Genomic DNA, 16,014 nt, shown 5'->3' with positions numbered 1-16,014 from the left:
CAATTTCATATGGTTCAAGTAGGTAATTGCTCATAGGTTATATTATTAAAATACAGAAGCTTTCACATTTGTTTTAAAAATAAATCTATATGCTTCTCATAAGAGACATACATTTCTGAAATTGATGAAGACTGAAAATAGATGACTCTTGAAGAAAAAGCAGATATATAAATATTAATATCAGGCAAAATAGAGTACAAGGTGAAAGCATGATAAAAGGAAAAAAATCCACCAAGAACTATAAGAGCCATGGTCTTTTGTGTATCTGACAGTTACATTGAAACATATAAGAAAAAAAAAAAAAGACTAAGAAATCCACAATCACAGTGAAAGGCATTAATATACATTTCTCTGAAATTATAAGTTTGAGTAGACAAAAAATAAATCTAGGGGATTCGAGTAACATAACAAGTTTATTGTAATAGACCAAAAGACAATATACAATTTTTCATGGCACACGTGGGAAATTACAAGAAATTCCAATACGACTATCTGAGAAGCTGTGACAACTAAGGTGACAGCATTTGAGCTTAAAATATGAAAATATAAAGAGCTTTCTTATATGCCATCAATAACTAATTAGAATATGGGCTAGGGAAAAAAGATAGTATTCAAATAGCACCATCATCAAAAAATTGTACCCAAATAATAATCATAAGAGGAAATGGTAAAGATCTCCAGCGTATAGTTAGGTGAAAAAAAAGGCAGTCACACAACAGTATGTATGATATGAACCTATTTATGTTAAGGAAAGGACAGGGTAAGTGCAAGTGAGCATATGTGTAACTAAATGCATGAAAAAGAAAGGAAGGATGAACAAAGAGATGGCTTTTGCTGGCTAGTTCCACAATAAAAAGGAAAGGGAAAAAAAGACATGAGAAGGGGCTTGTCATAAGCCATTCATTTCACACATTGGCTTAGCACTAGTTGATAGACATTAGCAAAGCTCTACCTTATTGAGATCAATCAACCTTGCTACTATTCTTGCTACAAATCTACTTTTGCAGATTCCTTCTTGCTAAGGGAAGCAGAGAGTTCTATATTGTAAAAAAACTAGAAAAATGATTTGACTAACATTTTAATGACACATCAGAAATTGTGTGTGTGTGTTTGGATATCTGTATATTTATATATATCCAAAGAAATGTTGACCTGAGGACTCACTGTAGGAGGCTGTAATCTGATTTTACTGATGGTTTTATTTTAAAATGTATTTCTCAAACTTCGATTTTGGAGATTTTTCCCCACCTATGACACACACTCTAATGCTAGATGCAGTCATGGAAAATATTCATTCCTTGTGAGGGTGCATTTGCTATTTAGAAGCAGACAGAAGGTATCTGGAACCAAGCCTGGTTGGGGAGATTGGGAATACCACTGCTAGTGATTCCTGATGCATTTAAAGCTGTTGATTTCTTGGTGTACTTAATCAAGGAAGTGAGGGAGTGAGTCGTGCTGATACCTGAGGGAGGACCACTCCGAGAAGAGGGAAAGGCAAGTGAGAAATCCAAGAGGTAGGTGTGGGTGGGCTGTGTTTCAAAAAGAGCAAGGAGGTCCTAGTGTTTGAAGCAGAGTGATGAGGCTCATAGAGGGGACTGCATTCTGTAACACCTTGGCTAGTTCTGGCTCTTACTCTGAGTGAGAAGGGAAGGCATTAAAGGGTTTTGGCCAGAGATACCATGGGAACCCACTTAGGTTTAAAAAGATCAAGTTGGCTGTTAGTTGAGAAGAGACTGAAGGTATTGAAGTAGTCCCATCCTACAAGCTGCTGGCTAATGGGAAACCACAGGGAAACTCTTTCATTTTGGACCCACCCAGATCCAAACAGGAAGCCCAGTGCTTGGGCCGTTGGTTTGCTTTGGACAAAACCATATCTCATACCCAGTGACCTTCATGGACCCCATCCTTCAAAACACTCGGAAGAAAGTCCCTCTGGGTGAATCCTGCTGTTGTTTCAGAATGCCAAGTGTGGATGCAAAAGAGCAAGTTTTAATTCATGCAAACATTTGGAGATTTATGTTAAAGTTTTCTACAGTTACAACTTGCTGAACCCCCTTTGTTTCATGTGTGAGTAAAAATCTCTGAGGATGGGCCAGAAATGTCTGGGATTTACTTGTAGGGGCGCTGGGACTAACTGGATCTAACGTGAACGTGGAATTGCAACTGATAAGTTTTATACCAGCCGGGGCCACGTGGAGTGGGTCTTGCTGAACCTACTATCAAACCATCAGGATTGAGACATGTGGCTGTGCTTGAAGTTTTTAAAATCTCTGACGATGCTTGATATTCCTTTGATTATATTTGCTGACATCCTTTTCTGGATTTAGCAAAGGTGGGCCATGACATCATTGAGAAAGTAACGTATCTACAGATCTTTAATAAATTGCAGTTCAACCCTAAAATTGCCTTTGAAGGGTTAAAGGAAGAATTTAAGCAAAACGTTGAAACGTTATATCTGTCTGGGTTGTCTTTTTCCTTGTTAGTGTCTTGTGATTATTAATGAAGTCTACTGAGGTAGCGGGTGCTCTGGATCTGTGATTTTTTTAGTGCTCTCTTGGAGGGAGATTTTGCTTTTTTTATTCATTTCACTTAGTATTACTGATTCAGTAATCAAGTAATGGGTATGCCACTACCATTCTCATTTCTGACCAAAGTAGAAACTTGGGATTATCCTGGTTTCCTCCTCTGTCTTATTTTCTGTACACTCAACCACCAAGACTTGTTGATTCTACCTCCTAAGTGTCTTTATAATTAGTTCCTTTTTCTTCATTCCATCTGCCTCTTCCTCAACTCAAGCACATATTATCTCTTCCCTAACTATTACAAGGCTTTTTATTGTCACATTGTTTCTAGTCTTGAATTGGAATTCCATCTCTAACGTCTATGTTTCTAGTCTTGAGTTGGAATTCCATCTCTAACATCTATTATTTTCTCTAAAGTTCTCTGTCCTCTTCTCAGCCTTTCTTTTTTTTCTTCCATGGACTTTCCCTGGGAGATCACATCCACTCCACTTCTATGGCTTTGCTTAATTTAATAACACTCCAGATATACCAAAGATGTCACAATATCCATCCGAAACTTTTCTCTGGAGGTCTAGACCTCTATAGCTGCCAGTTCTTTAAACTCAACTTGTCAAAAAGTGAATTGACCACTTTGCCCCCCCAACTGGATCTTCCTTCTCTATTTTCCATCTCAATAAATGATACCTCCTTCTTTATACCCAGTTGTCCAAGTCATAAACCTAGTGTGGGCTTTGATTTGTACATCTCCCTAATTCCCCAAGTCTAATCAATCATCCCTAACTCCACCTCTTTTCTTTTTTTATTGAAGTATAGTTGATTTATAAAGTTGTACTAGTTTCAGGCTTACAGCAAAGTGATTCAGTTATACATACATATTCTTTTCAGATTATAGGTTATTACAAGATTTTGAATATAGTTCCCTGTGCTATACAGTAGGCCCTTATTGTTTATCTATTTTGCATATAGTAGTGTGTATCTGTTAATCCCAACCTCCTAATTTATCCCTCACCGGCTCTTTCCCCTTTGGTAACCATAAGTTTGTTTCTATGTCTGTGAGTCTATTTCTATTTTGTAAATAAGTTCAGTTGTATCATTTGTTTAGATGCCACATATAAGTGATATCGTATGATATTTGTTTTTCTCTGTCTGACTTATTTCACTTAGTATGATAATCTCTAGGTCCATCCATGCTGCTGCAAATGGCATGGTTTCCTTCTTTCTTATAGCTGAGTAATCCTAACTCCATCTCTTAAACCTCTCTTGGCCTTGTCTATTATCACCATCCCTATTATCACTACCTTGGTCCCAGCCCAAGGGCTCATCTAGATTCTTTTTCAAACTGGACTTCTGCCTCAGCCTCTTAACTGATTTTTTTGGCCCCTATATTGTCGTCCTGTAAATCCATTTTTTATAGGGCAGTGAACATGATCTTTCTAATCTGCAAATCTGCATTCCTCTGCCTGAAATCCTTCAATGCCTTCCCATTGTTCTAATAAATGTCCGTGGCTTATAAAAACCCATTATAGTATGGTCCCTGCTTGCCTCTCAAGCAATCTTTCTCCCCACGTGCTCCCACTCTCACTCGCAACACTCTGGTCATTAGAATTCATTGTTTCCTTAAATGTACAATGCTTTCTCTTACCTCTGGGCCATTTTGCACCATATTTCCTCTCCTTGAAGACTCCTTCCAGCTCATCTTGTCTCACCCTTTGCCTTACTACTTACTCTTCAGCCCTTAGATGTCAATTTAACTTTCTCTTCCTCCCAGAAGTCTTCCCTGAACACCAAGTTCAGGTTAAATGTTTCTCTTCTTTGCTTCCTTGATGTCATCTACTTACTGCTGTGGTACCTCATATCAAATTCCATTGCAACTGCTTTTTTTTTTATGGTTAGTTCTCTGAAGGCAAGAACCGTTATCTGCCTTAGTTATTCCTATATTCCAAGACTGTAATACAGTGCCTGGCACAAGATACGTGCTCCAAATGAACCTGACTTGATTAGTGAGTTAATGAATGCTTTGACACAAGCAGTGCCCTCTTCAGAGAGTGTCTTCCTTCTCACCCTTGCTCACTAGGCAAACTCCTGCTCACCGTGCAAGCCCCAATATCATGCCTTCCTGACTTCTTAAGAGAATCACAGGGCACAGATCCCTGTTTCCTATGTCATCTTCTGCCCCATCATCATTTTTTATCATTTGTTTCACTGGTGAGTCTGTTTTGCACACCAGACTTCAAATTCTCTCATGGAAGGACCTATATTTTCCTCTCTATTAGCCTCCATTACTTGGTAGAGAGCATATACTCAAATATTTGCTAAAGGTAGGAGAGAGTACAATAATAAAGCTGGGCCTGATTTTCTTCTGAAGGTGATATGCTTGACTTAAGGTAATTGCAAAATAAGTGTTCTACATGATTTGTTCATGGTTATGTTACTGTAACAAGAGTTTAGCTTACCATGGGTACTAGTCACTAGGTTACAAGACTTGAAGTTCTCTCATTACATTGAAGTTCATGCCTTACCTATGTTCTTTGCTCAGATGTGTTCAAGGCTCCATCATGTGGAATAATCTATGGCCACAATCGTATATTCCAAAGCAAGTTTTAGGAAAAAGAGATTCATGGCATCATAAATCATTTGAACCAATTTTGGAAAACATGTTAAAAGGATGCAGGCTGTTCACAGGTCTCTTAATATTTTCCAGGTTGTCCTGTTAGCTCTATGTGAAAAGGGGATGATGTAGATTTTTATAGGTTAATTATTGAAAGTATCTAGATCAGTGGTTCTACACAGGGTGATTTTGCACTCTGTGAGGCATTTGGCAATGTCTGGAGGCATTTTTGATTGTCACAAGTATGTGGGAGAGTGCTAATTGCATCTAGTGGGTAAAGGTCAGGGATGCTGTTAAAAATTCTACAATGCACAGGGCAGCCTCCCATATCAAAGAATAATCCAGTCTGAAATGTCAATAGTGCCAAAGTTGAGAAATTCTGACCTAGATGAAATAAAAGTCCCACATTTCACTCAAACACACTTTCCTCTTCCAGGATAGAACATAAATAATACTCAACTGACAACTAGAAGACCAGAATACAGTTCCACTCATGTGCCCTCACTGTGATATTTTGATTTTTCACCTTTAAAATGCTATTTTAATGTTTATATCATGGGATCATTATAAAAATTAAATATGATAATGTACAAGAAAACCTTTAGTTCAGTCTGGCAAATAGTAGTTGCTCAATAAATATTTGTAAAAAACAAGTCCGTGAATACACAGGGAATGTTTGGGGGTTTATGGGGTGCAGGGGAATAGGATTTACCCTGGATAGTTCCTGAGTGTATCACTCTTTTTAGGATCTGTACACACATCACCACTTGTGAGAACAGTTTACAGAAGAATTGGCATTGACAAAGACCCAGGGAGGTGTTCATACGTACTTTTTGCTCTTCTCTCTCTATAGCTGCATTGCATTTTTCTATTCCCCAGTTTCTCAAAAAATCTCTGAGATAGCCAAACAGCGTTCCAATTCCGTATCCCAAGTAAGTGAAAACCATAACATGTAGAGGTGCTTCCTCAAAGGATTCAACAACTGGCTTATAAAAATTTGAATTTCCATTTTGCTGAAAAGACAAAAGAAAGTGGAAAATTACCACTCTTCCATTACAATAAACTATGATATTAAAAATTTTGAACTTTCGACCTTTTACATTTCAAAGAACATATTTAAGATTGGAAAAACTGCTTGGAGAAAATTGGAAATCGATCATTGAAGAGAGTAATCAGCAATGTACATTTTATTTCACAAATCCTAATGAAATAATTAATTCAGGCAAAAATTCTCAACAGATTCTAAATCCATTAAGTGAAAAATTAATAAGCAATAGGGCTTTTGCAAGATGCCAAAGTATAACCCTATAAGTTACTCCCCAAACACAAACTTGGGGTTACACCTTAGCCAGGTGATCAAATTACATCACAGATGTTAGAACAACTCACCACTCTCTGCTCTCGTCATGATGTAATATTTAATACACTGATGACATATTTAATCTGAATTTAGTCAAGCTCTAATATTTGACTTCCATTTTACAAGAAATATCAGGTAAATGACTTCATGAGGAAACAGATAATCCACAATGTGGGACTTTTTATATGACAACTGGCTTGGTCTTTAAAAGCAAAACTTAAACGAGTGGGACTACATCAAACCAAAAAGCTTTTGCACAGCAAAAGAAATGATCAATGAAATGAAAAGGCAACCTACAGAATGAGAGAAAATATTTGCAAACCACATATCTGATAATAGGTTAATACCCAAAATATATAAGGAACTCATACAAGTAAAACAAACAAACAAACAAATAATCCAATTAAAAATGGGCAGAGGACCTGAATAAACATTTTCCCAAAGAAGACATCCAAGTGGCTAACAGTTATATGAAAAGGTGCTCAACATCACTGATCATCAGGGAATGCAAATCAAAATCACAATTAGATATCACCTGACACCTGCTAGCCCGGCTGTTACCAAGAAAAGAGAGATAACAAATGTTGGTGAGGATGTGGAGAAAAGGGAGCTCTTGTGGACTGCTAGTGGGAATGTAAATTGGTACAATCATTATGGAAAACAGTATGAAGTTTCCTCCAAAAATTAAAACAATTACCATATGACCCAGCAATCCCACTTCTGGGCATATATTCATAGGAAATGAAATCAGTATCTTGAAGAGATATTTGCACTTCCATGTTCACTGCAGCATTATTCACAACAGCTAAGATACAGAAATGATCTAAGTGTGTATTGATGGTTGAATGGATAAAGAAAATGTGGGTTTTGTACACACACACATGAATTTTTTTTTTAATATTAATTAATTAATTTATTTATTTTGGCTGTGTTGAGTCTTCGTTTCTGTGTGAGGGCTTTCTCTAGTTGCGGCAAGTGGGGGCCACTCTTCATCGCGGTGCGCAGGCCTCTCACTATCGCGGCCTCTCTTGTTGCGGAGCACAGGCTCCAGACGCGCAGGCTCAGTAATTGTGGCTCACGGGCCTAGCCGCTCCACGGCATGTGGGATCTTCCCAGATCGGGGCTCGAACCCGTGTCCCCTGCATTGGTAGGCAGATTCTCAACCACTGCGCCGCCAGGGAAGCCCACACACACATGAATATTATTCAGCCACACACACAAAAGAAAATTCAGTCATTTGTGAAACATAGATGAACCTAGAGTACATTATGCTAAGTGAAATAAGCCAGACACAAGAAGCCAAATACTGCCTTATCTCACTTATATGTGAAATCTAAAAAAGCTGAACTCACAGAAACAGAGAGTAGACTGGTGATTACCAGACAGTGGGTGGGGAAAACAGGGAGATGTTGGTCAAAGGGTACAAGCCTTCAGTTATAAGATGAAGAAGTTCCGGGGAGCTAATGTACAGCATGGTACCTATAGGTAGTAATGTTGTATAGTATACTTGAAATTTGCTAAAACAGTAGATCTAAAGTGTTCTCATCACACGCAGACACACACACACACACACAGGTAGCTAGGTGTGGTGATAGATGTGTTAATTGATTGCAGTAATAATTTCATAACGTATACATATATCAAATCATGTTGTACACCTCAAGTACATACAATTATTAGTTATTAACTATACCTCAATCAAGCTGGAAAAAAAAGAGTAAAGAGTGGGGAAGGGAACTTAAGAGACACCCAAGTTCACTGTGTGTTCTTTCATTAGATCCTCTTTTTTTGTTTTTTGTAAAAAAAACTGGTAAAAAATACATATTTTGAACAACTGTGGAAATCTAAATATGGACTGGAAATATATATTATTGAGGAGTTAATTTTGTTAGGAGTGAGAGTAGTAGTATAGTTATGTGGGAGGATTTCTTTTAAATTAATTAATTAATTTATTTATTTTTGGCTGTGTTGGGTCTTCGTTTCTGTGCGAGGGCTTTCTCTAGTTGTGGCAAGCAGGGGCCACTCTTCATCGCGGTGCGCGGGCCTCTCACTGCCGCGGCCTCTCTTGTTGCGGAGCACAGGCTCCAGACGCGCAGGCTCAGTAGTTGTGGCTCACGGGCCCAGTCGCTCCGCGGCATGTGGGATCTTCCCAGACCAGGGCTCGAACCCGTGTCCGCTGCATTGGCAGGCAGATTCTCAACCACTGCACCACCAGGGAAGCCTGGGAGGATGTTTTAATCTTTGTCAATGCATGCTGAAGGATTAAGGAGGGTGAAGTGTTATAACAGCTCTAATTTTCTTTCAAATGGTTCATCAAAAACTAAACACATACATATACAATTTTGGGAAAATGTTGAATCTAGATGGAGGTTATACTGGTGGGCGATTGTTATATTGTTACATTATTTTTTCATTTTTCTGCATGTTTGAAAATTTTCATAATAAAAAGTCAAAGTAAATATTTCTCTCATTTATTTTAGGTGTCACCATGCCAGTGGAAAGTAGACTTTTAATATCAAACCATTCTTATTCCTGCTTAATTGATTTTCACACAGTAGCTCAATGTTTGCTCAATGCATTAGTGAATAAATTATTCTTAACACTACTAATTAAGTTTTTGTCCTTAATAAATATTTATACATTTATTCAGTTTTTTATTCAACAAATATAATACAATCCTTGGATTACCCATTTCCCAATGAGATGATCCATAAGAAGTGTTTTGACCATTTTTAGTGATTTACAGGAATCTGTCAAATGTCTACTAATACTTAATTTATTAATTTAACTTACACTAAATGTATTATATACACTATAATATACACATATACATATATATAATATACAATATATATAATATACAATATAATATACAATATGTATACAATAATATACAATATAATATACATATATACATTATATTATATGTATTATATAAAAATTATGTTAATTAGAAATAATGTTTTTGCTACTCTCATACTATAAGCACCATTAGATTCCACAAACACAGTTTTCTAGACTATATTGCCTTTATTTCCTCTATTCTGTTTGAGATGCAGTAGTTTTGGAATCTGTGTGACAGTCCCTGGAAGTTTTATCCCAAGCCACAAAATATGTGACAATCAAAAAAAAATCTATCTGATAGATGAATATTTTTTATTTATACTACTTGTTTTTAAAGTAATTTTTAAAAAGCCCTTTTATAATGAGATTTTACACTTGAATTGCTCAGTCAAAAGCCCACAAAATACTATTAAATCTTATTAAAATTCCTTAACTCCTTATTATCCATTATACCAGTGTTGTAACTGAGCAACGCCCTATGAGGCCTTCCCAGAATAGACCCACCCCATGTCATCCACCTGCCGTTTTTCTGTAGAAAATCTTTACTCAAAGAATAAATTTAATCAGAGAAGTGAGAAAATGCAGAAAGAAAGGAAAACAGTCAAGCAAGACAAAATAATAATACTTTAGCCAATAAACAAACTCAAGGACCTTTAGTTCTTCCTCAAGGACTATAGATAATATTCTGAGCCATGTCCTTTGAGCTGTTTTGCAGATACTGAAGCCCCCAGCAGGTGCGAGCAGTTAACTGTATGCTGCCCACAAGCACGTAGACCCCAGACCAGTTGGAACCAGGAGGTCGAGGATGCTGATTCCTCATTACTTCACCACCGACCAGTCAGAAGAATGCCCACGAGCTGACCATGCCCTGCTTTTTGAACACTGTAAGACTCCTCACTACCCCTTCCAGGGTGGGACACACAGTTTGGCGGGCATTAGCCCACCGTGACCCCCTTTGCCTGGCAAAGCAATAAAGCTATTCTTTTCTACTTCACCTAAAAGTCTGTCTCCACGTTTCTATTCAGCACCAGAGCACAGAGGCCGAGTTTTGGCAACAGTGTCTTCTCCAGACAAACCAAGCTAACATTAATGCACGTTGCTTTTGTCTAATATCTTCCCCAAATGCTACCGGGTGGTTTAAAATAATTAAAGTGAGAGATCATTGCATAATATGAGGTCTTGAATGGAAGGTGAAGGAACGAATATAACAAATACCTTGTATTTGGGAACATAGGGCACTAATTGGATGTCTTGCATGAACCGGCAACATGCTAGGTTCTGGGAATTCCAAGATGAATGAGACAGACCCCGTCCCTGCTCCTGAGTCCTTGACCTCCCTCTACGCCCTCATACCAGTCGTAGGTCTGATGGATGGCCAACCTTCCTAGTCTAGCGTGAAACTTTGGCTCCCTTCCTGGGTTCTGTTCTGTCTGTGACCTTTGAACTGCATCCATCTCTAGCATGCCTGGTGACTTCCTGGACCAGTTAAGATCCATCTCCTGGTTCTTTCCACATCATGGGGATACCCAAGGGGCTTCCTTCCTTCCTGGAGTTGTCCAGACTCTAGCAAAAGGGGCTGAGAGCCTCATGAAAAATGTTTGACGAACTTTTGTGACTGGTTCGGTATGAGGTCAAGGAAGAGGCCATGACAGTATCTGCGAGGAGTGTTATAGGAATGTGGGTAAGAAGAAAGTGGAGATTAGAAGGAGGACTGCTTGTGGGGGAAGACAATCAGTATGCACAGGACCTGCTGAGTTGGGGTGGTGTCTGCTTGCATAAATGGGGGTATTTGTGGGCAGTTAGAGGTGCAGGAAAAGAGAATGGCCTGGCTGAAGTATACGATCTAGGACTCAACTACTCTGAGGCCCAGCGTGAGCCACGGTTAAAGGCAAATGTGATAAAGCACAAAATAAAAAGAAGAGCAGGAAGCTTGGGACCAAAATTTGGGACCCCCTGATTTTAAGGGCACCGTAGACGAAGAAGGGTGAATGAAGGGCATCCAGTGTGGGTGACTTCAGAACCTTGATTTAATGTGCTCACAAATGAACCCCTTGGGCTGACTTAGAGGATGGCTGAGTCACATAGGCACATATAAAAAGAGAAACTTCCAGGACATTCAACGCCATCCTGTGAGGATCAGTGGGTTTTCCCCTTTTCCTTACCTGGCCCTGTAGCCATTTCTGAGCTCCATATATGGCCAAATCAATGGGAACTTTCTGCTTGAATTGGTTCTCAGGCAAAGCTGCACTGTATATAAGAGACTGTCTACCTAGATGCAGATAAAACCCTCAGCTGGGTGCACAGACTGGGCTTGTGTAACTATTTCTTTCTTTCTTTCTTTTTTTTTTTGTTTTGTTCCTGTGACTTGTTCTGGGAGATAGTTATATCACAAAGGAGAAGTTTCCAACAATGTCTGTCGGTGGCAACCACTACCTACTTTACTCTCTCACATATAACTTTATTTATTTTTAATTTAGTTTAATGTAATTTTGTTTGGCAGAGAGAAAAAGAGATACCTTCATGGAGAGCAACATTATTTGGAAATGTATAGGTCTTTCTTAACAGATGAAAATTGACGCATTTACCGAAATTCTTTATTTAAAATTGAAATAGGTCACACTTCTTGGAAAAGGTTTCTCAGTCTGGGGTTGGATAGTTCTTTTGAAATATGAGAATCGGTCCTATCAAAGTAAACAAAACCTAAATCTTGCTTGATACATTTGCTAGCCAAGGTCAACACAGCATGGTAATCTGTAATGCACTTCCTTTGTTTGTTCTACCTGCTGGAAATACAGCTTTTGATGTTCTACTTTTTCTTTCATAGTGTTGAAAATAAATAGATCCTGAGCCACCTTTCCCAGAGCGCCCGGTCATCTGGGACTCTGTGACACCCTGGAGGTTGTTTACGTGTTGTAATCCTGTCACATCTAGAAATAAACAATGTTGGGATGTCCTGGAAGGATGATTACTCTTCCATTCAAATTAGCAGGTCTTTCACTGCCTGTCTGTTTTGCACTGTCCTAGGCTAATATTAGAGGGGATAGGAAATCAGTAAATATAGTCTCTTTCTCCCAGAATTGGTAGCGTAATTGTGTGTGTGGTGGGGGGAGGGGAGCGAGCATAATCATAACATAGAGCAAAAAGTAAACGTCGTAAGAGTGACACAAATGGAGGGACCGTATCACATTGGGCAATCAGGAGTGGCTTCCTGAAGGAGGGGGCATTTGAGCCCAGTGTTGGTGGGAGGCAGAGCATGATGGTGGAGAGAGCTTAGGCAGGAGGGAGAATGCCTGGGTTCAAGTCCTGGCACTTTCACTTGCTGACTGTAAGACATTGTGCAAGTCAGCTAATTTCCCTAGGTCTCAAATGCCTACAGTGGAAAATGGACTAGTAAAGTTTGTTTTGAAAATGAAATGGGATAATATATGCAAAGTACCTGCCCCAGGGTAAACACTTATTAAATGTTGAGATTTTCATGAAATCTTCTGAGTAGAGAAGTTAGAGGAAACTGTTAGAATGGATGATGCTACTTTTAGAGAAATATTTGGGAAAGAAGAGAAAGAATAGGTATAGAGCCTTGGCTAGTACCTACACACAGGGAGAAGTGGGAGAGCGAGGATCCACTGGAGGCAGTAAGTGTGAGGGGGAAGAAGGGTGGGGATTAGAGGCATGGGGGGCTGAGATACTGAACTTGAGAGAGACCATGATGCTTGGGTTATCTGGAATTGCAGCAACCATTTGTGGCCACAAGACGAAGATATTTAGTTACGCACAAAAGATGGTATTGATAGAAAGAAGAGATGGAAATCCCCGAGGTCCATAATGACATTGTTAAGGGACCAAAACAATTGATCCAGGGACCACCCAAATGTAGACGCTTCCCAACTCTAGACTCTTCCCAACTCTAGACTCTTATTATGTGAGAATAACAAAAGCTTATTTTTAATCTACTTATATTTGAGTCTTCCACTACTGGCAGCAGCAAGGATCCCATCGGATCAGTTCTCATCCCCAGTCAAGGGAGTAACAAGAATTGTAGACTAGATGAGAGGCTGGTGGAGAGGGATGGGACTGATGTTCATCTAGTACACATGATATACTAATTTCAGTTGTTTATCCCAAGCATCCTTTCTGATTGGTTAATGAATGTCCTGTTCTGACTGGTAAGTATACATTCCTTACTGTGTGTGTGTGTGTGTGTGTGTGTGTATGTATATGTATGTATATGTATATTCCTTACTGTGTGTGTGTGTATGTGCGTGTATATACATACATATGCGTATGTATATATATATGCATGTATGTATGTGTGTGTGTGTATATATACATATATATATATATTTAATTTTCATCCCTAATGGCAGGTAAAATTCAAAGCAGCTCTTTCCTCAGTGGAATCCTCTACTTTTACTCTAAAACATTTAAGAGTCTTATTGGTTTCAAAGTTACCATTTATTTCTCTTCTAAAATACTTTGGAATGTCAATTAGATCTGGCTGAAGTTATACAAAATGATGCAGCACCAAAGCTTATGAAAGTGGAATGATACATGAATGATGAGAATACACAGCTCTACCTTAGTAGAGAGGGTACTTAATGTCTTAAAGTTGTCTGGGATTTTAAGAAATAAGTATTTTAACCACAGCCTTCTGTCATGTATTTTGTAGATATAAATGTTTAGAAATGCTTTATGAAGTTCATATGCCTCAGTCTAGTCTAACTCATATCATCTTGTCACAAATAGGTGAGTTGCTTTCATTCCAAACCCTGATTTTTATCCCCTCCAAAACCTTCTTTCATGCTGCCACTTTCCTGTAATTTCTTCAGTTTCTACTCCTTTTCCTAACTGTCCTCTGCTGCCCCCCCTCCCTCACCTCCACCCCACACACATAGACACCTTGGTTTGCCTAATATCCACTGTTTAAGACTCAGTTCTGGCTTCACTTCTTAAAAAGATCCAGGCTAGGTGTTCTCACTACATAATACCATTATAACACTCACCACATTGTATTACAATAATATTTTTAGGAAGACAAGTTACTTAATAAAAGGACAGAAAATAAAGGATCACTTGCAAAAAATAATAGCTTTTATTATCTCTCACTCAGGCCTTTTGAATATTTCAAATATTTTCACACTATTGTCCATTGTGGTGGAGACTGGCTGTGCATCAGACCATTTCCCTCTCCTCTTTCTCATGGCCGGGCTACATGCCCCACGACCCTTGAAGACATGCATGGCCGTATGACTGACCAATGTGAAGCTGATAGAAGTGAAATGTGCCATTTCTGTGCCTGGCCCACAAGAGCTTCTCTCATGATCCATCTCTTTCTCTCTTTCCCCTATTGTCATCTGAATTCTGATGGCCAAGGTGACCTTGGAAGCCACACAATGTCATCTGCAGAGCTTTGTCAGCCTGGTGCCCTGAATTACCATGTGAAGCAGAGTCTTCACCTCCTCTCCCTCCAGCTTCCTGCCACTGCCCATAAGACTTAATATGAGTGAGAAATAAACTTCTATTGGGTTATGCCACTGAGATGTGGTGGCTCATTTTTTATGTCATCTAGTATTACCTTAATGAATAGATACTATAAGAATTGTGTTAAAATTCTTTCATGTCTAAATCTTGTTTAGAAGCATTTGGAAGGAAGTCTGAGAACTGAGTTACTTCCCCAAGCAAAAGGTTGCATCAGGACCTGTCTGCACTGGCCAACATTCAAATTTAAATCTGGGGAATGTAAACTGGTGCAGCCACTATGGAAAACAGTATGGAGGTTCCTCAAAAAACTAAAAATAGAACAACAATATGATCCAACAGTCCCACTCCTGGGTAATTATCTGAAGAAAATGAAAACATTGATTTGAAAAGATATATGTACCCCAATGTATGAGTGTCTATATATATATATATATATATATATATATATATATATAAAACAGAATATTACTCAGCTATAAAAAAAGAATGGAATTTTGCCATTTGCAACAACATGGGTAGACCTGGAGGATATTACATGTAGTGAAATAAGTCAGACAGAGAAAGACAAATACTGTATATTCTCATTTATATGTGGAATCTAAAAAAATGAAACAAATGAATATAACAAAACAGAAGTAGACTAATAGATACAAAGAACAAATTAGTGGTTACCAGTGCACTGGGGAGGGGCAAGATAGGGGAAGGTGATTAAGATGTATAAACTACTATGTATGAAATAAATAAGATACAAGGATGTAATGTACAGCACAGGGAATATAACTGATATTTTATAATAACTTTAAATGGAGTATAATTTATAAAAATATAAAATCATTATGTTGTACACCTAAAACTAGTATAACATTGTAAATCAACTGTACTTTAATTTAAAAAAAGATGGAATGAGATAATCAATCAGTCAATCAATAAATCTGGTGAAGTTGTCAAAGATTCAATTCTTGATTTATTGAGCATCTCTGAGTGTTAGGTGGTGCATGACAGAAAGAAGTACGTTATAAGACTTAGGCTTCAGGGACCACAGAAATCAGCGAGAGAGACAGACAGACAGATTATAATCATGGAACTTTTTGAGGGGACAATTTCTTTATGTATGAACTACTCCAACCTTTCTTTGTAGTGATGCACAAGTTCAGTCACTGAGAGGCTAAGTTGCTTTCCCATCATCTTGGTTTTCCCATCCA

General features: G+C 38.4%; 1 protein-coding gene across 4 annotated transcripts in view; it reads right to left on the bottom strand.

Annotated features, from left to right (window-relative positions):
• SPTLC3 (serine palmitoyltransferase long chain base subunit 3) overlaps window positions 1-16,014 on the bottom strand; it is a 131,184-nt gene that overhangs the window by 99,417 nt on the left and 15,753 nt on the right. For all 4 annotated transcript variants that reach the window (XM_036827046.1, XM_036827049.1, XM_036827048.1 and 1 more), the window contains exon 3: window positions 5,961-6,143. In XM_036827046.1, the coding sequence (XP_036682941.1) occupies window positions 5,961-6,143 (183 nt within the window). The remainder of the gene's footprint in view (window positions 1-5,960; window positions 6,144-16,014) is intronic.

This window comes from Balaenoptera musculus, chromosome 15 (assembly GCF_009873245.2).
Source record: "Balaenoptera musculus isolate JJ_BM4_2016_0621 chromosome 15, mBalMus1.pri.v3, whole genome shotgun sequence".
NCBI lineage: Eukaryota > Metazoa > Chordata > Mammalia > Artiodactyla > Balaenopteridae > Balaenoptera > Balaenoptera musculus.
This window is presented reverse-complemented; position numbering and strand designations above follow the sequence as displayed.